The sequence below is a fragment of the Silurus aristotelis genome (genome assembly GCF_946808225.1).
Source record: "Silurus aristotelis genome assembly, chromosome: 22".
Classification (NCBI taxonomy): Eukaryota; Metazoa; Chordata; class Actinopteri; order Siluriformes; family Siluridae; genus Silurus; species Silurus aristotelis.
In genome coordinates this window covers 10768716-10794982 of record NC_139595.1, presented here as the reverse complement: position 1 = coordinate 10794982, position 26267 = coordinate 10768716, and the positions used below count along the sequence as shown (strand labels likewise).

The window sequence follows — 26267 nt, the reverse complement described above, 5'->3', positions numbered from 1 at the left end:
TGGAGTGGGTGGAGAAGAGTGACAGGAGTGATTTGTGATAGTAGGGTATCTGCAAGAATGGAAGGGAAAGTTTATAGGATTGTGGTGAGACCTGCGATGTTGTATGGATTAGAGACAGTGGCATTGAGTAAAAAAGTAGTTTTTTTTTTTTTACCCCTTTTTTTTACCCCTTTTTTTCTAGTTACCCCTTTTTATACAATAAGCATAAAAATTACTACAGTATAAGTAATGTTTTTTATAAGGGAAATGTATTCCTTTTTAAATGAAACAAATTGAATTCATTAGGAAATATTGGTGTCATTAAAAGGTGTACTTAATTTGACACAGTGTTTAGATAGGATGTACATGTCAAACATTAACATGTATCCCAGGACTCAGTGTTTCCTATCAGAACATTGATGCTGACTTGCCGTCATCCTGTAGCGCATCCTGGTGCCATATTGTCCCCAAATAAACAACACACATGCACAAGCCATCAGAAGGCTCAATTTGATTAATCAGATTGAGAGAATTTCTTCTATTGCTCACATAGGCTTTTTGTGTTTGGATACCTTTTGATTATAGCCCACACAGATTTTTTTTTCTCAAAAGTTTGTGCTACAGTAGCCGTTTTGTGTCACTAGTCCAATAGCTGTCCTTTTTTGGTACTAGCTACTACAAGCCAGTAACATCCCACAAGACCAGCTGCTTTGGAGAAGGTCTGACCCAGTTGTATAGCCAGCACAATTTCACATTGCTTTAAGAACTGTAATTCAATACTGGGAGAGTCCTATATTGTGACTTGCCCTCTTGTAAGAGATGTAAAAAAATTCAACCAATATTTTAAAAATGTCAGTCTGCAGAGCAAATGTTTAACCAAATTTTGGCTTTGATATATTTTTTTTTATTATTATTTGTGCATTGTCAACGTGGAAGACATGCGTGTGGCAAAGTCCTCTTACCCGGTAATCCCGAGATGAGCTCGCAGAGAACAAAACGCGCATGCGCGTCCGTTGCCTCGGTATCCAGCTTGTAACCATGTGATGAAAGCGCGTCCAGCTGCGCTTCTCGGTGGCTAGGCAGTACGCGCCCCTTTTCCCCGTGCCTCGCTCTCGCCATGGCGGACGGCGAGCGCTCACCATTACTATCAGATCTCGGCGATGGAACAGCCGGTAGTGGAATCAGCGGTACTTCCCCTGGACCAAGTCCGTTTTCGCAACCGAACAAACCGCAGAGTGAGTATTGTAGCTCGCTAGGTGTTCTCCCCTCAGAGCCAATCCCTCTAGCGGTGCTGCCATTAATAGGCCCGGCTAGGTGTTGTGTAAAGAAAAATAGATGTTATAAAAATCTATGTGCGTCTCTTGTTTCTTTTTTCGTGCTGTATAGAAGTAATTTGCGGTCAGCAGCGTGACCAACTGCGTCGTTTCTTACATCGTACAGCGGAAATAACGCTTATTTATGAGCATGCCGGTTGCTCGGATCATTTTGGCTAATTTCTTAGGAGGCTAGCTACTTCCGCATCCAGTGTTCAGCGCTTAAATGGGTGTCCGTCTAGCATTCATTGAATAAAACAATTTAGTATAATTAATGCTCATAATTTTAATCTGTTTCTTTTACAAGTCATCGGTGCGCTAAACAAAAACAGTACTAGCTACCTAAGGCAATTTCTCAGGTGTCTTTGGTTGGAAGCTCTCGCTTGTTTATAATACAGCGATGTGATACGATCTTGTTTTGGATTTTCGGCTGTTTCATAACTGTGTGGCCTTGTAAGAGAAATATGTACATGAACTCCTCTGCTGTAGTCTTCACTATTCGAGGTACAAACAAGCAGCCGGCATCTTTAGATCAGAGGAGGCGTGGCGGATCATCGTAGACCAAAAGTTCACTGAGGTTCTACGGGACAAGTGCTTTATGTCAACAGTAGCATTTTATAATTAGTGTGAGATCTGACTGGTAGCCAGTATATAATCGATAAGAAAGGATGGACATATCTTCAGGTTCCAGTAAGGTCTCTGGCTGCTGCATTTTTGACTGATTGGTACTAGTTTATGCACTTACTAGAACAACCAAACATCAGGGTATTGCAGTCACAGTAACACAAGCATAAACTGGTTTCTCTGCATCATGTAACATTATATTTCTAATTTTAATAGTATCTCTAACCAGGAAAAAGGCTGTTCTAGTAATGTTATCTACATGAGCATTGAAGGATAGACTGGTGTAAATGATCACACCTAAGCACATGACCAAACAGAATCACCATTCACAGATACTATGTAATCAGACATGTTAATTTTAGCTACATGTGGTCCATCTTTTTAGAATTAAGCACTGTTAATGAATGTGTGTGTCATCTTAATTTGCTGAAACAAACATGTAACTAGTTCATCTATGAATGAGTTGAAGCTAATACCATGCTTATGAGAATTAAACCCAGAGGTAGCATATATAAAGAATAAAAGCCCATGGGTCTATAATAGATCCTTGTGAACCTTTACCTCAGTAAGTGTAGAAAACACCCCATTTACACCTACAAACAGATAATCAATCAAATACGACTGAGATAGGAGAGGGTCATTCCTTTACCCCCAACAACATTTTCTAGTCTATTAAGGGGAATATTATGACCAGTGGTGCCAAAAGCTGCACAAAGTTCAGCAATTTAAACAATAAGACAGCCCTGATCAGAGATCAGTAGCAGGTCATTTAATACTTCAACCAGGGCTGTTTCTGTGCTATGACTATGCCTAAATCCTGACTGAAACACATCATGAATGTTACTCCTATGTAGGTATGGGCATAACTTGTCTGCTACAACCTTATCTATCAAGTCAAGTCAAGTCAAGTTTATTTGTATAGCGCTTTTCACAACAGACATTGTCTCAAAGCAGCTTTACAGAAAACAACAGTGAAGGTGAATGGTGTGCGTTTGTCCCTGATGGGCAAGACAGTGGCAAGGAAAAACTCCCTTAGATGATATGAGGAAGAAACCTTGAGAGGAACCAGACTCAAAGGGGAACCCATCCTCATATGGGTGACATCAAGAGTTTGATCATAAATCTTTCAACAATACAGAACACTGGAGAGAGAGAACTAACATGAGTACTGGAGTATAAGATTATAAGTGAATGTTCTTTCTACAGTCTTTGGTATAAAAAGCTCAACATTTGTGATCATCATAGATCCAGCATCAGCTTCCCCATGCCAGGGCCTTTAAACACTCGGCATCTACTTCTCCATGATCATCCATAGGTCCATAATCTTCACGAGGTGGGACGTGACTGGAGCTGGCCAAACCTCAGGATGCCTCGGGATGGGAAGAGAAAGAGAAGCAGTGGAGATCTATGATCTATCTATCTATCTATGATCTTGTAGTTAAAGGGAAGGTTTGATATTAGCCTGTAGTTGGACAGCTATCAGGGGTTGAGGTCATTTTTTTGATGATGGTTTGCTTGAACAGTTTAGGTACTGTACATAACCAGTGCTAATGGAAGAATGTATGTATTCCTATACATTAGTGTGTGAGATTTTATTTTATTTTATTTTTTGGATCTGCAGTGTATATGTTAGGCCTGTAACACAAAATTCACGTACCTTGGGTTTTAAGTCACAGTTCGGTACAGTTTCAGTACAGTTCCCAGTAAATTGAAAACATAAAATTGCTTGTCGTCTCTTATTAACTCAGTTTATCATCAATGACATTTGTGAACATCAACAGTTTACATTTTTAAAACAATTTTAAATAAAATGCCTGCTTGGTTAAATCTTCTTCTTTCGGCTTCTCCCATTAGGGGTCGCTACAGTGGATCATCCGTCTTCATTCCCCTCTGTCTATACATCTGCCTCTTTCACCCTGACTACCTGCATGTTTTTCCTCACCACAGCCATAAACCGCCTCCTTGGCCTTCCTCTTTTCCTTTCTCCTGGTTGCTCCATCCTCAGCATTCTTCTACCAATGTACCCCATGTCCCTCCTCTACACATGTCCAAACCATCTCAATCTTGCCTCCCTCACCTTGTCTCGAAAATGTCCTACATGCGCTGTCCCTCTAATAAACTTATTTCTAATCCTGTCCATCCTCATCGCTCCCAACGAAAATCTCAACATCTTCAGCTCTGCTACCTCCAGCTCCACCTCCTGTCTTTTACTCAATGCCACTGTCTCTAAACCACACAACATCACAGGTCTCACCACAGTCCTATAAACTTTCCCTTTCACTCTCGCAGATAGTCTTCTATCACAAATCACTCTTGCTATCACTTTTCTCCACCCACTCCACCCTGCCTGCACTCTTTTCTTCACTTCTCTAACATACTCTACATTACTTTGCACGGTTGATGACAAATACCTGAACTTCTCCACCTTCACTACCATTTTTCCCTGCAACCGCACCACTCTACTGCCCTCCCTTTCATTCACACACATGTTCTCTGTCTTACTCCTACTGACTTTCATTCCCCTTCTCTCCAGCGCATACCTCCACCTCTCCAGGCTCTTCTCAACCTGCCCCCTACTCTCACCACAAATCACAATATCACTTGGTTAAATAATATATAAAATAATATATTATAATATTTTATAAAAATTTTATATAATAAATCTAATTATTTTGTTTACATTGGCACAAATTAACTTGATTTAAATAAAATGAAATAAGTGGAACATTTTGATTTTATATTTTACATTTGTTAGAGCCTATTTGTGTAATACAAATGTATGCGTGTGTGTGTGTGTGTGTGTTTGTTTTACATAAAAGTTTTTAAAGATATGATCTAGTGTTAAGTAACACAACTGTTCTACTTATTTAATGATACCGTAATTTCCGGACTATAAAGCGCACCCTTATATAAGCCTGAATTTTACAAATATTTGTATTTTTACACAACCGGTGAGGAAAATAAGTATTTGAACACCCTGCTATTTTGCAAGTTCTCCCACTTAGAAATCATGGAGGGGTCTGAAATTGTCATCGTAGGTGCATGTCCACTGTGAGAGACATAATCTAAAAAAAAAATCCAGACATCACAATATATGATTTTTAAACTATTTATTTGTATGATACAGCTGCAAATAAGTATTTGAACACCTGAGAAAGTCAATGTTAATATTTGGTACAGTAGCCTTTGTTTGCAATTACAGAGGTCAAACGTTTCCTGTAGTTTTTCACCAGGTTTGCACACACTGCAGGAGGGATTTTGGCCCACTCCTCCACACAGATCTTCTCTAGATCAGTCAGGTTTCTGGCCTGTCGCTGAGAAACACGGAGTTTAAGCTCCCTCTAAAGATTCTCTATTGGGTTTAGGTCTGGAGACTGGCTAGGCCACGCCAGAACCTTAAAATGCTTCTTATAGAGCCACTTCTTGGTTATCCTGGCTGTGCGCTTCAGGTCATTGTCATGTTGGAGGACCCAGCCTCGACCCATCTTCAATGCTCTAACTGAGGGAAGGAGGTTGTTCCTCAAAATCTCGCAATACATGGCCCTGATCATCCTCTCCTTATTACAGTGCAGTCGCCCTGTCCCATGTGCAGAAAAACATCCCCAAAGCATGATGCTACCACCCCCATGCTTCACAGTAGGGATGGTGTTCTTGGGATGGTATTTATCATTCTTCTTCCTTCAAACACGTTTAGTGGAATTATGACCCAAAAGTTCTATTTTGGTCTCATCTGACCACATGACTTTTTCCCATGACTCCTCTGGATCATCCAAATGGTCATTGGCAAACTTAAGACGTGCCTGGACATGTGCTGCTTTAAGCAGGGGAACCTTCCGTGCCATACATGATTTCAAACCATGACGTCTTAGTGTATTACCAACAAGAACCTTGGAAACGGTGGTCCCAGCTCTTTTCAGGGCATTGACCAGCTCCTCCCGTGTAGTTCTGGGCTGATTTCTCACCTTCCTGAGGATCATCGAGACCCCACAAGGTGAGATCTTGCATGGAGCCCCAGTCCGAGAGAGATTGACAGTCATGTTTAGCTTCTTCCATTTTCTAATGATTGCTCCAACAGTGGACTTTTTTTCACCAAGCTGCTTGGCAATTTCCCCGTAGCTTTTTCCAGCCTTGTGGAGGTGTACAATTTTGTCTCTAGTGTCTTTGGACAGCTCTTTGGTCTTGGCCATGTTAGTAGTTGGATTATTACTGATTGTATGGGGTGGACAGGTGTCTTTATGCATCTAACGACCTCAAACAGGTGCATCTAATTTAGGATAATAAATGTAGTGGAGGTGGACATTTTAAAGGCAGACTAACAGGTCTCTGAGGGTCAGAATTCTAGCTGATAGACAGGTGTTCAAATACTTATTTGCAGCTGTATCATACAAACAAAAAAAAAAATAGTTAAAAAATCATACATTGTGATGTCTGGATTTTTTTTTTAGATTATGTCTCTCACAGTGGACATGCACCTACGATGACAATTTCAGACCCCTCCATGATTTCTAAGTGGGAGAACTTGCAAAATAGCAGGGTGTTCAAATACTTATTTTCCTCACTGTAAATAAGCCACACCTGTGTATAAGCCGCAGGTGTCTACACTAAAACTAATTAACTTTACACAGGCTTTACGGAAAGAGAGTGTCTGTTACACGGTGTAACGGGTGAAATATGTTGTGGCTCCTTTAAGAGCAGAGCGGCATTTTGGGAATAGCATGTCACTGCATTCTTCCGGTATTACTGCGTGTGTGCGCGTGTGAGACTGAGGATTATGTCCTTATTATTTTCTGATGCTCATTTCCAAGTTTCTTTGACTAACCCATAACGCTGTTGCCAAGAAAAATAAAAAAGCATGAGTTTTGGAAACCTGTCTGTGCTTATATGATTTGTGTTGCAACTGGAGTTAGTGAGCTATCCCATGACCCAGACTCAACACGCTACAACGGCTTGTATCTAAACAGTAGCCTAAGGTACAAGCGGTCACTCGTCGTTTTTTTTTTTTTTGTTTGTTTTTTTTTGCTTTGTTACGCGAGCAAAAAATTGAGGTAAGAGCTCGAGACGCTGCTGCTAGATGGCAAAGCGAAGCCAGTAAGCGAAGATTGTGATGAAAATTAAGATAAGCAAAGAAGAAAAAGTAAAAATTTGAAAGTTTAGGGATACGTAGTGTACAGGAGTGAACTAGTTTTCCCTCCGCCTCCGCTTATCGCCTCTACCCCCCCCCCCCCTCCACACACACACACACACACACACACACACACACACACATATACACACACACACCCCACCGGCGTTTTCGTTAGCTCAAGTCGTCTCATCTCCAAGAAAAATACACTGAATAAAACCTTATTATATCTTTACATACTCTTTCTATTATGTTTTTATACAAGATTTGTTATTTAAAAATTTATTTTCCAATTTAATAACATGAAACGGGGTGTCATTTTGAGGGTTGGAACGGATTAATGACATTTTAAGTATTTTTAATATGGAAAACTGATTTGATGTGCGAGCAAATTAAGATAGGAGCTCGGAACGAATTAAACTCGTAGGTCAAGGTACCACTGTATTTCTCTGGGGAGATTATCTTTTGTCATTGTCGGTACGGAGTGAGTAGCCACAGTGACACTGCACTTACAGCCACTTAAAAAAGCTTGAACAGCACATCTTGAAACCCCACTCTGCTTTGAAATCTTTGCCTGGGAGAGACCTTGCTGATGCAGTATCAGCCATGGTGTATGACTTGTGAAATGAAACTGTCTCTGCAGCCATTCGGCAGACAATTTAATTTTTTTGCTACAACCTACATGCTGAGTTCCATCCAAAAACTATATATATATTTTTTTTTTGTTATTTTACTTTCTTTTTTTATTGATAGGAATAAATTAACAAAATATTAAAGCATATATAATGTATAAGGAACAAGAAAAAGAGTTTTGCTCTTTGTGCTTTCTTTTCTCACACACACACACACACACACACACACACACACACACACTCACTCAAGAACCCAAGTGATTGTAGCCAGTTCCTCTCAGAGATGAGTGCTGGCACATATGAAGGCTCTTGTAGTGTGTGTTATATATCAGTGTCTACATAATGGAAGACATTACTAAACCCAGTGTAAATAAATAATATATAAATTAAAATCACATGGGTGTCTCAGGTAATCTGAGCCCAACTGAGCATGTGCTTCACCTACTGAATTCAAAACTGAAAGCAGTTAAACAATATCTTACAGATGGGACATGGTTCTTATGTTGTAGTGCAGTGTTTTTCTTTTTACATACATTTTCAGATAGTGTAGACTTGACTAATTTTGATCAATTAATTTAAATTGCTTGTTTATGTTAATTGTATCACACAGATTATATAAATTTAAAGTAGATCACTGTCTCATGGAAGAAAAGGGAGAAGGGCAAAAAAAATAAAGTCTGCTTTATTATGCCACAGTCACACTTACATTTGCTTTCACTTTTTACTGGTTAAAGCACATACACACACACACACACACACACACACACACACACACACACACACACACACACTCAGCATCTCTATCTCTCCGAGGTTCTCTTCTCTGTGCCTTTTTATCCTTTTTTTGTTAGGTGACTGCTTCCACACTGTCTTTTCTACAGTAAATTTTTATTATGAAGAAATTTATGCTTTCAAATTTGCATAATAAATGTTTGCTTATAATGTTAGTACAGTCTTTTCAGTAAAATGATGTAATTAACACATGCTGAATTATATCTCTATGCCTTAGGTTTCCCACCATTTCCAAGCCCATCTCAACCCTCTGTGCTTTTGGGTGAGGATCCTCCACCATATTCACCGCTGACATCACCTGAGAGTGGCAGTGCTCCTGTGATCAGCTGCCGCGTGTGTCAGTCTCTTATCAGTGTTGAGGGCAAGATCCACCAGCACGTGGTCAAGTGTGGTGTGTGCAATGAAGCTACAGTAAGTCCAAAAGTACCAAAGATCCCAATTATATTGACTTTGGGACTTGCTGAAGATCGGTATTAATAGAAACTACTGCTCTCTGGTCACGGTTGCAGCCTTTGTTCGTCATGGTTTACATGCACATCATCATAAAATGTGCAAAATGTAATGCACACAATGGAAGAAAATGTTTAGTTAAAAGACATTAGTATAGTTAATTGGTGCAAGCAACAATGTTCTGTCAGATTTTAAAAATGTTTTCTGAAAATAAATAGCAGTTTTCTTCTTATTCTCTTACCTCCCTTAGCCCATAAAGAATGCTCCGGCTGGGAAGAAGTATGTGCGCTGTCCCTGTAACTGTCTGCTTATCTGCAAGGTCACATCTCAGCGCATCGCCTGTCCACGTCCTTACTGGTAAGCCAGGAAAAAAAAATCTCAGACAACAATTAAACATTTGGTTTTCGATCACTGTTTTTTTTTTTTTATTAACAAATTAATAGTTTGTTTTTATAAGCAGGGTGTGATTTATTAAGATCTATTGAGATTAAACCTTTACTGATTCTGATATTTGATATAAACTTTAGCTGGAGCTATTAATCTGTCTCTGCATCATTTAATGCTTTTTGCCATTGTGACATGATTGGATATGACATAAATGAGCAGGTATACATATGTTCTCAATAAAATTTCTATTTCACAAAATAAATAATTATATTATAGGAAAATGCTAAATGAAGTAAAACAGCATCAAGAAACTTAATTAATAAACAGTTTAAAAGTTTAATGTTACTGAGCAGTGTTTAATTCACATTTTCTGTCTCTTTGTGTTGCAGTAAGAGAATCATTAATTTGGGACCAGTGCACCCTGGGCCAGCTAGTCCAGATCCACAGCCTACTGGGGCCCGAGTGTCATGTGGCCACTGTAGTAACACCTTCTTGGTACTATAGCACTTATCATTATCATAATAATTCTTTTACATAAGATTGTGGCAACACCATTACTTCAGACAGTACAGTGTGTCCAGAAAGTATTCACAGAGCTTCACTTTTCCCACATTTTATGTTACAGCTTTATTCCAAAATGGAATAAATTAATTATTTTTCTCAAAATTAAAAAAAATGACATCCCATAATGACCACATGAAGGAAGTGTGTTTTGAAATCTTTGCACATGTATAAAGAAAAAAAAAAAAAACCCCGTGTACGTGAGTACCGTATTTTTCGGACTATAAGCCGCTACTTTTTTCCCCTACGTTTTGAACCCCGCAGCTTAAACAACGAAGCGGCTAATTTATTAATTTTTCCTGGGTTTTTTCCGGTTTCACAAACTTCAAGCCAAAAAAACTGAGTGACATAACATTTAAACCAATAAAATTTCCGCACGGAAACGAAAAAACCGCACCTCACCTGTGTTCTGAGCTGCACGGCATCGGAAGAAAAAAAACTTCCATCGGTGTTGATTTTTAAACGCACGACGATGCCAAAAGATAAACTCCCGAGAGAAATAGTTGTGAAAGGAAGGAGGAAGACAGTGAACAATGACTTACTTGGTCGGCTACTGTTTAGATACAAGCCGTTGTAACGCGTCTGGGTTATGGGAGAGCTCGCTAACTCCAGTTGCAACAGAAATCATATAAGCACAGACAGGTTTCCAAAACTCGTGCTTTTTTATTTTTCTTGGCAACAGCGTTATGGGTTAGTCAAAGAAACTTAGAAATGAGCGTCAGAAAATAATAAGGACATAATCCTCCTCTTGAACTCGCGCAGTAATACTGTAAAAATGCAGTGGCATGCTATTCCCAAAATACCGCTATGCTCCTAAAGGAAGCGCAACATATTTCACCCGTTACACCGTGTGTAACGTGTCTTTCGTTAAAGCCTGTATAAAGTACATTAGTGTAGATTAATGTAGTGTGCGGCTTATAGACAGGTGTGGCTTATTTATGTTAAAAATAAAAATATTTGTAAAATTTAGTGGATGCGGCTTATATATGGGGACGGATTAAATTGCAAAGATTTCAAACAGACTTTTTTCATGTTGTCACTATGAGGTATTGTTTGTAGAATCTTGAGGAAAATAATGACTTAAATTCATATTGGAATAAGGCTGTAACATAAAATGTGGAAAAAGTGAAGTGCTGTGAACAATTTTTGCTGATACACTGTATAATCATAGACAGATTATCTTGCAACATTCAGCTTAAGTAAGTATTTGGTAATGATCAGGGTCATGGTGGATCCAAGAGGGAATACACCCTGAATGGGATGCCAGTTAATTTCAACCACCAGGGGACAGGGACAGCCTGATTTTATGTCAGATTTACATTCATAGTTGCTAAGTGTACAATAAAAAAGACACAATAAAAAAAAAATTTCCATACTGACCAGACCCAAGTACACACCTTCATGGGAACAGTATCCCTAATGGCATTGGTGTCTTTCAACATGATAATGCAGCCTGGAACGCTGCAAAAATTGTTCTACAATGGGTTGCGCAAGAGATTAAGCTGCTGACTTAGTGTGAATTGACATCAAATATACAGATTGTTTTAAATAGTACAGACTTTTAAAATAAAAATACAAAAATAAAGTAAATAAAAAAGAGTCTCCGGACTAGAAAGATACAGTAGCATGTTGTGCAACGGCAAGTTCACCACATAAAGACTGGTTTTCTCTTTATGCAACTACAAGGGATCCAGCAGTGCATTTGTAACATCCTTCAGGTGGGTTAGGACCAGGCATTCAAAAGCTTTCATGACTACAGAAGTCGGAGAAGCTAAACCTACACTTATTTAGTCCTATAATGTTTGATGCTAAGGTCTTTAACAAGTCAAATTTTGTTGCAAATCTCCAATTAAATCTGGAGCTAATTGCTCATTGACAATCCACCGAAAAGCATTGCTAACTAGACCTGGGCCTGAAGCAAGAGTGCATTTAATTTCCAAAACTAACAACAGAATACATTTAGCTTGTTGGTTAGCTGGTGGTAATTCAGAAGAGGGGGTGCACCTAAACTCACACATTTTGGAAGAAAAAAAATGCTGGTATTATATTAATCATTACCTGTTTTTTTTTATTATTTTTTATTCAATATCATCCCCATAATTAGGTTTTTTGTGTGTGTGTGTTGTGCTGCAGCTGTGCATTCATCATTCTCATTCTCATGTTCATTAAGAACAGTTGTTTTCTTCTCTTTGCAGTGGACAGAGTTTACTGACAGGACACTAGCCCGGTGTCCTCACTGCAGAAAAGTGTAAGTTGTCCAGTTAATTAATATGATTTTATTTAGGTTTCCAAAGGGGTGGAACATTTCCAGAAACTTTCCACATGAACTTCATCTGGGGAATTTTGGAAATATTCCAAGTTGGAAACTTAACAGGAATTTATGGACATGAAATAAGAATTTAGGGAAATTTATATAATCTGTATTGTATACAAACATAAATATAAACTTTTTGTTTGGTCATAAGCTGACATGCATGCAAAGTAATAAAATTTTTTTTTTTTAATGACATTTTTACTTGGATTTAATTGTAAGTAGAACTTGAATAAATACTTCTCAATCAGCATGCTTGCTAAATCAAAATATAACCTACTGTACTGGTCAAAAGATGGGACTTATTACTATTTTTAAGGATTTTGAAAGAAGTCTCTTATGGTCATAATTCAAACCTGCATTTCTTTTGCACCGCAAAACTGCTAGTTACCAAACTAACCAAAACTAACTAATTATTTCACCTAAATGTCTGCCCAGTTAGTGTACAATTTGAAAACAATATTTTAAATAAAATACCTGCTTGGTTAAATAATATAGAAAAATAATATAGATATAAAATATTGGACTAAATCAAATCAATGCAATAATTAATTTTAATAAATAAATTAATTAATTAATTAGTAGTGTAACTGTTTTCCTGATTTAACCAAAATGAAATGTCAGTTTTATGGTTAGTGGAACAGTATAATGCCTGGGTATATGCAAATCTATCTAATAGTAAGATTTTTAACTGTTTTGTATTCTTATCTACTGAATATCTCACTAAAAAATCACCAATGTTTAACACTGAAACTCCCCTGCTGCAGCTCTTCAATTGGTCAGACATACCCAAGACGGCGGAGTCTGTGGTGTTTCCTCCTGTGCTTGCTGTTCAGCATCTCAGCTGCTGGACTTATTGTAAGTGTAAACAGACCACAATGCTTACTCATGTAAATATTTTTTCTGGTTTTCTTTTTGTGCTCCTGCTCTTGCCTAATATTCCTTTTTCCTAATTACTCACAATCTCTCTGCAGGCAGGAACGTGGTCTAAGGCACAAGTATATGGGGGGATCTATGCTGCTTGGGTGGCCATGCTGATACTGGTTGTGGTGACCCTGGTCAGAGCACTCTACTGGACCTGCCTACGGGTCAGCCAACCCCTGCAGAACTTCACATAGAGAGGGGGGCTGGGGTGGGGGGTGGAATGTGGAATGGTAAAGGGTAGAGAGATTCAGGAAAATGGTCAGACTGGTGGTAAATAATCTGAGAAAACTGCTGATAAATACAGTAAGGGATGCATCAAAGCATTAAGCTGTGTAAAAGAATGACTACTGTGAAAGATAATGGGATGGTGAGCAGAGGCAGCTGGATGACCGCATTGAGCTGAAAAAAGTTATTTGTTTTAAGTAAATATTTATTAAACTGAAAATAGGACCAGTGGCTTTACCAGTGACTGTGTGCAAACCTACTGACAACAAATTCCTGTGGCCCTGAATATTTTAATCTTGTATCTAACACACGCACACATGAACGACTCTGAAACTGTTTTATCGATGGTGGTAGGAGTGTTGCGGATTATTTGGCATAGATGAAACAATATCTGAGAGACAAATACCCTCACACACCTCTAATCCATGGACTGTGTTTGACTGCTTAGCTGGAAATTTGCCCCAACATGAGCAACGGAGGTGTCGAGTAAAATTTAGTCTTTACTAATTAGTTGTGTTACTGTAATATGCGTAAGTGCATTTGTAAGTGCTTTTGATATCAATACATCTGCAGTCCAATGCATCAAGAGGCCTGAAAAAGAGAGAGACCGACTGCTGTCTCTGCTTCAACACACCCATCCACATCCACCAACATTTTCAGTCCTATGACATTATAAAAAAAATACTTAATCCTAATCTGAGATTATATAGGCATAACTATATACTGCAAAAAAATCTGTTAGCATTAATCCAGAAATCACCATATATTATGAAATTGTGTGGCCTAATAAATACCATAAATCAGTCATTGAGAATTCCAAATAAAAATCCTGTGATGCTTTTTAATTTGTATTCACATGCTTGGCAGACATGGTGCAAAAATTCAGTCACCAATTTTTTGATGCGCTTTCAGTACAATTAGCAGCATAATATAGTCAGTAAGCACGATTGTCATTACTGCTAATTAATGAAAATAATTGCTCACCTGCACATAGAGAATCCCTTTTACACAGTACAAAAAAATCTCATACATGCTTAAAAAAAATCTTGTTTTATGATTGACATATCACACACATTTCCAGTTTGTCTTCTTTTTAGTTTTCCTTATTCAGTTTTTTATTATTTTACATTTTTTTGGTTAGGGTTAATACTTGCTATTCTTTTAATAAGAGGATTTAACAGTTCCTTGAAAACCTTTTTTTGAAAACACTACAGCATTTGAAAATTAGTGTTCATGTACTAACCATATGAAGAATTATTGTAATCTATATACCCACTCTGCCTGATGAAGACTACAGGGCTGAAAGGTATTCTCTTATTTATTATCGGAAGAATGATGTGGAAGTCACCATTACATGACATTTGCAATGTCATTAACTTAAATTTGCTACAGCTGTGGTCATATAAAAATGTGCTAATCACATATATGTTTTTGTATTTAACTGCTGTGTGTTGAAGCTCAGTTTAGGACTTCAGGCACCTCTTTTATATTTATTTATATATATATTTATAAGAATACTCCTTGATTTGATGATGAGTGATTTTGGTTTTAATTAATATCCCCTGACTCAGTGGACCATGAGTGCCTAAATGAGGATAATTAAAAAATGCTTTGTGTAGGTATCCCAAATGTTCTTACCCAGTGTTTTTCACTCTCAGTCTAGCATGTTTGAAGGATCTCTGTAGTAAACAGGCCGTTCTGATTTGGTAGACTTTATTTACAATTTATTGAGGATAAATGCACGATTTCTGTGCTGTCCATCGATAACAAACATCAGTTTTAAAGAATTTGTTAATTATCCTCCAAAAATGCATGATTAAGAGTGATAACTACTGCTGTAAATGGTGAATACTTGTGAACAAAGTTAGCATAAAATCACTAAGAACCCAAAGAAGGTCAAAAAGAAAAAGGAGTGTGGTGCTGCAAGACTGGGTTCTGGGTTTATGCTACTGAAATGCATTACTTTGTGATTTGTGCTTTAGATTTTTTTTTTTTTACAATGATAAAAAAAATCATTACATTGTTACAAACAATACATTGTTCTTTTTTTATATAAATGTCACTAAAATTATGATACAGCGTTTTGGTATTCTGCTTCATGCCAGCTCCAATATGAAATGGCTAATTAGATTAAACATTTCAGTGGTTTATCCCTCAAACCAGGTACAGAGGTGCCTTGTGTCCTAAACTGTATACTTTTAGCATATAAGTACTGATACCAATCTTATTTATGCCAGGAGCATTGAGACCAGAATGATGCTTTTCTCTAAGTTGGTTTGCAAACAAGTTTGTTACAAGGCATGAAGACAATATAAAAATAAGAAAACTGTCTGTTCTGGTCACTGTTCTTTCTTTATTCACACATGCTCACTTACAGTAAGTTACTTTGACATTTAGCTGTCAGACTTTAGGAAGAAAAATCAATTTTATTTTTTTACGAACACACACACACTTGTCTCTTGTTTCATCCGGACGTATTTTTTTTCCTTGGACAAAAAGAGTAAGAGAGAAGGGAAACACAAAAAGCTTTCAAAAACCACAAATCCCTTAGCCCATGAGCTGATTGAGAGAAAGAAGTCGGGGGGGGTAAAGGAAAAAATCATTAATGGAAGAAAGGGAACAGATTCAGATAAAGACTGTAACTCTGAGAGAGACAAGAGAAGGTGTGTGTGTGTGTAGGTGTGTGTTTTCTATAGCTTTGTTGAAGTGCTTTTATTAGCATGCTTACACTCCCCAAACACACATTGACTAGTATGTGTGTCTAGTAAAACATCCTATATATATATATATATATATATATATATATATATATATATATATATATATATATATAAAAAGTCACTGTTCATGGTGGAACATATGTAAACACTCCCAAGCTTTCTTTGCGTGTAATAGAGGGTATGCCTATAACACAAATTCACCATGGAAAAAGATTTTTCCCTGATTACCATAAGGGTCACTGGCCCTGCACAAACACACCAGCACCTTTATCCTCTTCACTGCTAAAAGGATTCAGTCTTCAAGACAATCAGCATGACCTTGCACTCATTAATAAAACTTGTCTGTTCTCAGCATGAAGAAGAATTAGCAGAGAGGCTTAGAAAAAGAGGGATTGGCAGATTTGTTAAGGGATGTGGGAGATGTGGATGAGATGTTTGACTAAGAAGCTTTAGAATAGTCAGTGTCAAAACAATCGACTGATCTCCCCAACAGTTTACCCTTCCTAGAAGGTCTCATTATTAAAGTGAAATGAGACATTTTAAATGTCAAACTTTCTTATTATTAATTTATTTAGACATGTCTTCAGTGTGGACCGTAACATGGTCCCTATGTGCATGTGTCATTGTATAGTCTCTCTATTACTAAAAGCATGCAATCATCTCTGTAGCAGTATGCATTATTAATATCTGTCTAGAGATTTATTTGTTATTGTCTTGGAATTAAAAGCCTCTGGTTTCATATAACCTCCAGAGGGAGAGAGTGAGAGAAAGAGAGAGACCAGCTCATACCATTTTTTTACTTTATACAATAAAGAGCAGTTAGGGAAGCTTACTCAAAAACTCATCTTGACTTGTTAAAATATGATGTTTTTGTGATATACAAAACACTCTCTTAGGCTTTTCACTTTTCTTTTAACTCCAGGAAGACATGCATCTTTTTCCCAGATATGTTTTAGTAGATCTCTCTTGCAGATGTATTTTTAGAGCTTATTTTTTTGTATGCTGTTCTTCAAATGTTTAATTTTAGCTATATATTCAAAGTGATGGTAAAATTTTTCCATATCAAACATATTTAACATAAAGCCGTGTATGTGCATCATTCATCATTCATTCAGGGGTTTGTAAATAGAAGCTAGCATAGCTGGTTATCTAATTGTAGCCAAATTTGCGTATGTTAAAGCCAGAGAGCTCTAAGTGCTTTTTCATTCATTTTTAGTAGGCTAAGTACTTACCATGCCTTCTAGGAAATATGTTAGCATGATACATTTTATGAAGTCTGCTCACATCAAGGATGTCAGTTTGAATAATTGCCATTCTTGTGTTATTTAATTATTATATTTGAGTGACAAATTTTGGTATAGTGGAAATGATATGCCTAAAAACAAATACAAACTGACCAGAAATATATCACTGGTGTCTATTAAGTTTAGTTTCATCACATAACATCACAAATTGTTTTGTTATTAATTTGATTTTTAATTTCAAAGCTGTAGAAGTGTAGTTTCAGTTTGATAGTTCAATCATAGCAATCTTTTGTAAACATTGGGGTAGGTACATGTGAACTCTAAATGTAAATACAAAATAAAATTAAGACTTAAAACTCTTACAATTATTTCCTAATATTTTCACTTGAAAATATTTTAGTATTCAAATTTTTCCCCTTTTTTCAGCAATAATTTTTTTATTTTTATACAGCATACTGATTGGAATACTTAGGTTTGTATATTGTATTTTTTTTTGTGTATTGTTTACTTAATAATAAGTCTTCATGATCAAACAGAAAATCCAGGCTCAAACTTTGCAAGAATAAACTTTTGCCCTGCCCTTGCCGACCCACATGCTATCAAAAGCACTGCTAGCACATGAACGATAAATGTCTGTTTTCTTTTTTTTTTTTTTTTAGGGGAAATCAACTCCTACATTTTAAACGTGTGTATGCGTGTGTGTGTGTGTGTGTGTGTGTGTGTGTGTGTGTGTGTGTGTGTGTGTGGATTAATACACTATAAACAAAATTTTCTTTGCACATATTTAAGCATATTAAAGTCTGTTTCAAAATTAAGGAGGGAATCTATTTGGAGCTAGAGTTAAAATTATTTTTTGTTAGCATCATATAATTGTCTATTACACTATTGATTGTAGTGGCTTAAAGTCTATTTATTTTATTACAGAACTCACAATTGACAGTAACTAAAAATAAAATGCAATAAAGCATTACAGTCTAACGGCAAAGTTAATTTCTTAATTTGTTTCTATAATCAATTACAGAAGGCTACATTAACAAGAGGCATTTGTGTGTGTGTGCATGAGAGAGAGAGAGAGAGAGAGAGAGAGAGAGAGAAATGTTCTGACAGACAGATGAAGGGTGACAGATGTCTTTTCTTCTCTCTTGCAGTCACTTGTTTTATTCTTGTTGATAAGGAACAGTGAGCTCCAAATAAAAAAAAAAGGTAATAACAAATTAGCATTCTATATTATAATTTGTATAGATAATTGGCAAATACTTCATATTGCATTTAGCTGATGAATTAACATCTATCTTTTTTTTCAAAAGTAAAAGTTAAGTTAAAAGAATTATTGTTTTTATAAATTATATTATTGCTATATTATCTTTTTTCATTCAATTTTAGTTTTTAGTTATATACTACAAATAGAGAATGCAATATAAATTTAATTGTGCACATTTTATGTTTTATAATTTATTTTGTGTTTTTTTTTTCTTTCATCAGTAGCAAACAACCTGAATCAGTGATTTATTGTTTTTCACAGAAAACATTTTCACAGTTAAATAAATTCAGATCCTAAATACTTTTTAAAAAATTACATTTGTTAGTTCTGTTTAGTTATCAGGAAAAAAAGATATTTTGTGTGTTTAACATAGTCTAAGCAATCATTCAGGAACCCTGGTTCAAAAGTTTTGATAAATTAATACATTTATAAAAAATAAAAAACCATGAGGGCTTGGTTTTGAAAAAACTGTTTGGTTGTTTATACAATATATGGACAAATGTTTCTGGACATCTGATTAACATTTACATGTGCTTTTTAAAAATTTCATTCCACATTTATCTATTTGCTCTGTAAGCTCTGTGAGCTCTGTAACTGGCAACTCGTTCTTCCACTCCAACCATATATAAACTATATCTTCATGAAGCTTGTTTTCGCTTGCTGAAACCAGGTGTCCTAGTACAATTCTGTGCCTCCAATTTTGTCCCAACACTTCTGTCTATATAGTCTATGTATATAACTTTTATAAAAAACAAAAAAACATTTACTTTTTTTTTTAAATGTATAAATCTATGAAATTGTAAAATCTATTATTACATCAAGTATAATTTTTGTAAGTACAAACATCTGAAAAGTGAATGCAAAACAAAGATATATTGTTATATTGGTACATGTTTATTTTAATAGTTCAATGGAGATAATTTTTTAGAGAAACCTTCCAGTAGATCGGGAAAATATGTTTTAATTGATGTAGTACACTATCATCTTGTAGATGCATTGTTGCTGCAGTTCACATATGGGACCTCTCATTTCACCATCCTGGAGCCAAAGTAAGTGCTTGTCTATGTGTGTTAATGTATCTGGTGTGCTGATGTGCATGAATATTAGGACAAAGCATGTGTAAATACAGGCCAAAGATAATTAAAGCAATTAATCAAACACATTTAAAAAGAATTGAAAAATAAATATAATGAAATAATAAAAAACACACACAAAAAAAAGGAATTTATTGTACATTGTAGTTATTTTTATTTTTCAAAGCAAGGTTTCTGCTGCAGAGTGGCCAGAAGAATAAATTTAATAAAAAAATAAAAACCAGTTAAATCATGTCAAACCTTTCCCATATATAATGTGATATAGCCTCCAACAAAAATTAAGTGAAAAACAAATAATAGCATTTGCTTATTTATCAATAGCATGATCTAGCTGCCAAGTGTGCACAACATTTTATAATCCTGTTATGTCACTGCAGATGTAGCTCAAAATATTGCCTATTGCCAATAATCCCTATTCCCACACTTCACAATTTTGCAATAGGACCTTTTAGGCCAATCAAGTTTACTGTACTGAAAGAGCTAAAAGGAGCTGTTTTGCTCAATGTATTCATTGTATTAAATAAACCAATCTTGAGCACTGGCCTGAACTCCTGTTTCTAAGTCTTTAAATCTAAATCTATCTTCATAAGTAAATTCATCTTTTCCACAATGAGTTTTTTTTTTTAAGTCAGATTGACATGGCAGAAACTATGTTGTTACTAAGCTAATTACATTTGAGGGAATGATAATGCTAATTACATTTTTACACTTAGATAGGTAGAGCTATAAATAAATGAAACTTGACATTTACATTTGATCTACATTTTAAGAATTATAAATATAAAAAAATTCTCAGTGAAACCATGTGTCTGGGCAGGAACTAAAATAACATATTAGAAACCTGTTTTCCAATAAATGTCAATCTTTATTCTCTTTTTGCTTTACTATCTCACTTATCATTTAAGTCATACAACCATTTTCTTATGTTGACATATTTACAGAGGTCAGATTCTTGATAAAAATTATATTCTAATAACAGCAGATCCACTTACATAACCACAACAATACAATTCCCAGAACTAACAAGGAAAACATCGAACTTATAAATGTAAATTAATCAAGGGAAACACAAGACAGGTGTGCAAGGGAGATAGGTAAAGCAACCTAAAAAAAACCCAAAACAATAGGGAATGTTGCCCTCTGGCAATCTGGAGAGGCTGTATTACTCAAGGTTGTCTGCCTTTTTAGATTTCACCAGATTTTTTTTGCCTTCTTGGGCTCCTTCTTCTTTTGGTGGATTTCTTGGCAGCAGCAACTGGGCTTTTTCGATTTTTTTGGAGACTTCTTGGTAGCGAGGGCAGGTTTCTTGACAGATACCTTCTTGGTTGTCCATTTTCGCTTTGTGTTGTTCAGACATCACAGGGGCCAATCTGAAATTACTCAGACATAACATGCACCTCTGTTATTAAAATCTCTGAATCTTTTCATTGATTTATTGTTAACTGTTTTGGCTTCTTTCCAGCAATGTTGTTTCCTGATTGGGCATATAAACCAGCCTGGTCTCCAGGTTCTCGGCAAGTCCAACTGTGGCATTTCTTATTGGAGTTATTAGGGCGGGATGGGGATGGAGTTATCGCTTGGGGTGGTGAGTGGGGAGAGTTTGTAATTCAAGACCCTGAGCATCTGGCCAAGCTGTGGGGAGAGAGGAAGGGAAAACTGCATATGAATTATGACAAACTGAGCAGAGCACTGAGGTACACACACACACACACACACACACACACACACACACACACACACACACACTATAAACCTGTATTAATAAAAAGTCATGTAATATTGTTATATTGAAATGTATATAATTAATATGTATATATACCGTTTCTGTTGTTGACAGATATTACTACAATAAGCAAATTCTCCATAAGACCAAAGGAAAGCGATTCACATATAAGTTTAACTTTAGTAAACTGATCTTGGTGAACTATCCCAAAATGCCTAGTTATCAACAGGTATGTTTTATAACAAATATATGTGTATATATAGTTTAGCATTCAGTTTAGAATATTATTTCTTTTCATTTTTTCCTAAAATAGGTCATTCCATCTGAAAGCTCTTTCCCATATTCTTGTTTGTCTTCTGAGGAATCACTGTACAGAACACCTGTGTACAAAGGTATTAATAAACATTTCCCTGATCCTTTATATACAGTATCATGCAGCATGATACCTAGTACTATCGTTTTATGTTTTTGTATACTTTTGTACTATATATTTTTTAATACATTTTAAGAAAAGGTCTTCTAACAACAAGAATATGTCTTCAGCTATTAAAGATTACTTACTTGTGTACATGTCTATCAACAGCTCAACCATCAGTCTCTCACTCTTTGCTGCTCCCTTACTGCTTCCCAAAGTCCTCCTCCTTTTCTCAGGTTGATCCAAACCAGGGACAGTTTCCTTTCCTTTCTGCTCTGCCCTCTTCAGCAGCAAACCTGTCAGAGCTCTTACGCCGGCCACCATTTAGCTCGCCCCTGCAATTTGGCCAAACTTTACCCAGCTGGCAAAAAAAGCGTAGTGCAGAATGGTGTTTAAATGCGGCCAGAGTAATAAGCAAGAAGGATGACAGTGATGGACAAGAGGAAAAGGTGTAACTACAAAAAGAGGCAAATAGTGGAGTGAATGCTTAAAGCCCCTATCAGGAATCAGGAATTGTTTTTATTAGTTTCAAGCAGTAGAAAAAATCCCACTAAAATGTATACTATGTAAACTTGTAACTAATTTACTAATCATTAACTTGCTTAAAAGTTTCTATAAGTTTACATTAACATTGTAATTGCTATGCCCTGTTTCTACTATTCTTTAATTAGGTGATGCTTTTTGTTTCTTAAGTAATTCAGAGGTTGTGCATTAGTTTAATCAAGTACTTTTTGTAGCCCAAAATCAATGTATTTTTGTGTGAACAAAATCTGCATGTAGACCCTGGAGAAAAAAAGCATTTAAAAAATAAAACACTGATACTTTGCTCCCAGCTAGAACAAACCATTTTGCACAAGTGAATAATAAAGAATAAGTAGCATTTAATAAATTTGTCATTACATACACATTCAGAGTTGACACATTCAGAGGCTTCAAGTCAATTAGAGTAGAAGAAAAACTTTATTTTTGCCTTGTTGAGTATGGGACATCTTAACCAACTTCCGCAAAAGTGAAAGAATATAAGTGTCTAGAATCAAATCAAATTTTATCAAATTTTATTCATCACATACACATACATACAGGGTACGACATGTAGTGAAATGTTTTTATACGATGGTATAAAAACCAGCTGAATGTATAGACTATAGATTCTATAGCTAGTTCTGTTTACAAGAAAGTACTTTAATTATCTACGTTTACACACTATCACCTTTGAAATAGTCCCTTTGCACCACAATACAGTGTTCCAACATTCCTGCCACTTTTCGAATGTGTCCTGGAAGTCTACTTTTTGAAGTGTGTCAAGCGCCTTCTGCTATTCGTGCTATATTTCTGTAATGGTGTCAAAATGGCAACCTTTGAGCTGGATCTTCATCTTCGGGAAGAGGGCAAAGTACACAGGAGCCAAATCTGGTGAGTAGGGTTGGTGTGAAGGTGAGATCATGTGGATTTTTCTCTGACGATCATCATGCACAATTTAACGAATGGTTTCAAAATTTTTGGGAGTTGAGCTCATTGAAAGTCTTCCTGATCACTTGTCATCTTCCAGTGATGTTCTTCTGCTCTTGAAGCGTGTGTTCCACTCGAACGACTCATTGCAGCATGGCCTATGTCAAATATCTCTGTCGCATATTTGCCTAGTTTCGCACAGAATTTCACATTTGCTCCTTGCTCTAACTTGCTGTCCATGATGAAATCACAGATGTGGTAATGCACATGGTCAGAATAGCACCAGTTAGCACCATTAGGCTTGAAAGTTCCTGCTCCTGTGTGCAATGGAAATTCCTTATGCAATGGACATTTTTTTTATACAAAGACTTTGTGTGAAAAAATCCAAAATGGTCAGCACAGAGCCTTCACTTAACCACACTGAACTCCTTTAGGATGAATTGGTGCTGACTGCACCCAAGAGCGTTTTACCCAATCTCAATCTCTCCTAGTGCCCAATCTCATTAATGGTTTTATGGCTAAATTAACAAAAATCCTTATAGTCAAGTTTCAAAATCTAGCGGAAAGCCATTTTAGAACAGTGGAGTCTGTTATATGATCGTGGGCATTTTAATGAAGAAAGCGAAGGCTGTCATATTTAACTCAAGGGTTTACCAAAATATAACTGTTTAGGAATTATAGCCATTTATATTTGTACTAATTCAAGATTCAAAAATTTACATTAAAATTATATTTATTTCTGTAAAGCTGCTTTGGGACAATGTTCCTTGTTTAAAAAACGGTATACAAGTAAAGTTGAATTGCTTTTTATCTCCATTTTTGCAGGTTAAAACTTTCTAATAGTAATCCTTTTCAAAAATGACTGCCTTTTGAAAGTCTGGAACCAAATGCTAAGTTTCCATCCCTTGCCAGGTCTTTACCAGTTCATCAGTAAATTCCTTTTTCCTTTGAAATTTCCAAATAATAACTATAGGCCTGTCTGTTAACTTTTACATTACTTATAATGTTTCAAGAAAATTTCTATTTTATATAAAAGTTTTTTTTATAATAGTGTTTTCTATAGCAGGTGTGTCAAAATGGAATTCTGACTGGGACACATTTCTGTGAGCCCTTTAAGGGCCATGAACCAATGCTATTTATTTAAAAACCTATACAAACAACCAGTGGCGGACCATGCATTTTGGTTCCTGGGCCTTCAGTGGGGACTTACCTGACTTAATCCACCTCTTAATACCACCACTATCATGTTGCGATTATAGAAACAATCGATACTATACAAAATTCGCAATATAACATGACATTACAGAGAGAGAGGCATTTCAAATATGGAGGGTGAATACCTGAAGCAATAAACCCATTTAAGACTCCAAACCTCTACACTACAACCGCAACTGTGCTACCTACATCATTTGGAACAGTTCAGAATCAATATTTGTCTAATAACATGACTAAAACATTACAATGTAAATAAAATACAACCTACTCACCAGAGATGCATACTCATAATTTGCACCGCTCCTCAGAGGCTGTAAGCCAGTGGTACCGCTCGTATTCACTGGTCTGGAAGTGGTGAACAAACACTTTCCCGAGCTAAGACAATGTATTTTTAAGTATGTCCAAGACCAAATCAATTTCTCTTCCTCTGTAGAGTGGTTAAATGTGGCATAGCCATTTAAGGAGTAGGCACGGTTTCGGGGGTTAGGTAAGACATAGACGGAAGCAGACAGGCAGAGAGAAACAAGAAGAAGAAAATAAAAACTTGTTCTATCACATAATCTGTCTTGGTGTCGTGTCCATCCTTCACACAATCTACATGGTTTCAGAACTTTTACAACATGGCTCAAGGACTCCGTCGTATTGATTCGCTAATTTTTGACGAGTATATAGCTCACAGCTGGAGCAAATTTAAAAAGGAATGGCGAATATATTGCAATGCTGGTCTCTCAGACAAATCAAAGAAAGTGCAGGCATATATTCTACTGAATTTCGAAGGTCCTGACGCAGTGGAAAATTCTGAAGCTTTCATATTCTCAGAGGAAGAAGACAGAGAAGATCCTGATGCTTTACTGCAGAAGTTTGCTGAACTCTGTTTGCCCACAAATAATATAATAATAGGCAGACATGTCTTCAACACCACCAATTAAAAACCTGGTGAGTCTATTCAGTCGTGTTTCCACACTCAAAATACTGGCAAAAAAATTCGACTTTTGTACTTTAAACGATGAGCTAATACGCGACCTCGTCGTTTGTGGGATTGAAAGTGACGGTGTGTGCAAACAGCTGCTCCGCGAAAAAAAGCTTGCGCTGGACTCCGCAGTCAATATATGCTTATTACATGAACAGTCTGAGAAGAGCACGAAAGAACTAAAACACGAGGCTGACGTATATGTTGTGCAAGATCGCTGCATAAACTGTAACAGATACCATGCCCCTGACAAACTTAAGTGCTCTGCTTTCCAGAAACAGTGCAACAATTGTGGTAAATGGAACCATTTTGCAAAGTGCTGTAGATCAGCTCCATCACTTCAAACAGCACCTCGCTCCCAAAGCCGTGATTACTACCCAAAATGAACTGCAGCACCATTCAAAAACCATAATTTAAACAGAGTTAATGAACTGGACACAACCCTAAATGCCCCTGAGGACACTTTATATTGTGAGACAGTGGATGATGTTTGCCAACGAGGTGAAACATTACATCTGAAGCATGGATCGGGTCAGTTAAAACTTAAGGTGGACACAGGTGCCAAATGCAATGTAATTTCCACCCAACAGCTACACCTCACTGTACCCTCAGCTAGCATAAACACTTATGAAAAAGTGAATCTCATAACATATGGTGGACAAACGATCAACACTGTGGGTACCACAACATTACACTGTGAACAAGGCCGGCTCAAATTACATGTTGTAGATCTCAATGTGAATCCACTCCTTGGATTGCAGGACAGCTTGGCAATGGGCCTGTTACAGCTGGGTCCAAATGTTCATGCCATGCAGAACCAAGAACCAGAGGTACAGAAATTTAGTGACTTGTTTGA

The 26267-nt window shown here is 36.5% G+C and overlaps 1 protein-coding gene and 3 long non-coding RNA genes across 5 annotated transcripts; 2 read left to right on the top strand and 2 right to left on the bottom strand.

The window, feature by feature from the left end:
- Window positions 1-964: 964 nt before the first annotated feature.
- pip4p1a (phosphatidylinositol-4,5-bisphosphate 4-phosphatase 1a) lies at window positions 965-22657 on the top strand. 2 transcript variants are annotated; one of them, XM_083525828.1, is made up of 12 exons: window positions 965-1214; window positions 8680-8873; window positions 9163-9269; window positions 9689-9794; window positions 12056-12108; window positions 12939-13029; window positions 13146-13259; window positions 19537-19594; window positions 21102-21333; window positions 21477-21591; window positions 21676-21754; window positions 21946-22657. In XM_083525828.1, exons 1-12 carry the CDS (start codon window positions 1097-1099, stop codon window positions 22230-22232), a joined length of 1554 nt encoding a protein of 517 aa, XP_083381954.1. In that variant the 5' UTR covers window positions 965-1096; the 3' UTR covers window positions 22233-22657. The 2 variants fall into 2 exon arrangements, with proteins under 2 accessions (XP_083381954.1, XP_083381955.1); XM_083525829.1 differs by lacking the exons at window positions 19537-19594; window positions 21102-21333; window positions 21477-21591; window positions 21676-21754; window positions 21946-22657 and having other exon boundaries at window positions 971-1214; window positions 13146-15651.
- On the top strand, window positions 6483-7273 carry LOC310717845. The gene is made up of 2 exons (XR_014530974.1): window positions 6483-6804; window positions 6975-7273. It is a non-coding gene; the product is annotated as an uncharacterized lncRNA (long non-coding RNA).
- LOC310717811 lies at window positions 19603-20428 on the bottom strand. The gene is made up of 2 exons (XR_014530939.1): window positions 20349-20428; window positions 19603-20303 (listed from the first exon to the last, which is right to left on the bottom strand). It is a non-coding gene; the product is annotated as an uncharacterized lncRNA (long non-coding RNA).
- LOC310717782 lies at window positions 20484-24767 on the bottom strand. The gene is made up of 3 exons (XR_014530906.1): window positions 24714-24767; window positions 21924-22138; window positions 20484-21271 (listed from the first exon to the last, which is right to left on the bottom strand). It is a non-coding gene; the product is annotated as an uncharacterized lncRNA (long non-coding RNA).
- Window positions 24768-26267: the final 1500 nt, after the last annotated feature.

Excerpts from the sequence above, each read along its gene's own strand:
- pip4p1a (XM_083525828.1), top strand. The coding sequence starts at position 1,097 with ATGGCGGACGGCGAGCGCTCACCATTACTATCAGATCTCGGCGATGGA. Across the intron at positions 21,334-21,476 it reads AAACTGAGCAGAGCACTGAG|ATATTACTACAATAAGCAAA; the intron begins GTACACACACAC and ends TGTTGTTGACAG. Across the intron at positions 21,592-21,675 it reads AAATGCCTAGTTATCAACAG|GTCATTCCATCTGAAAGCTC; the intron begins GTATGTTTTATA and ends TTCCTAAAATAG.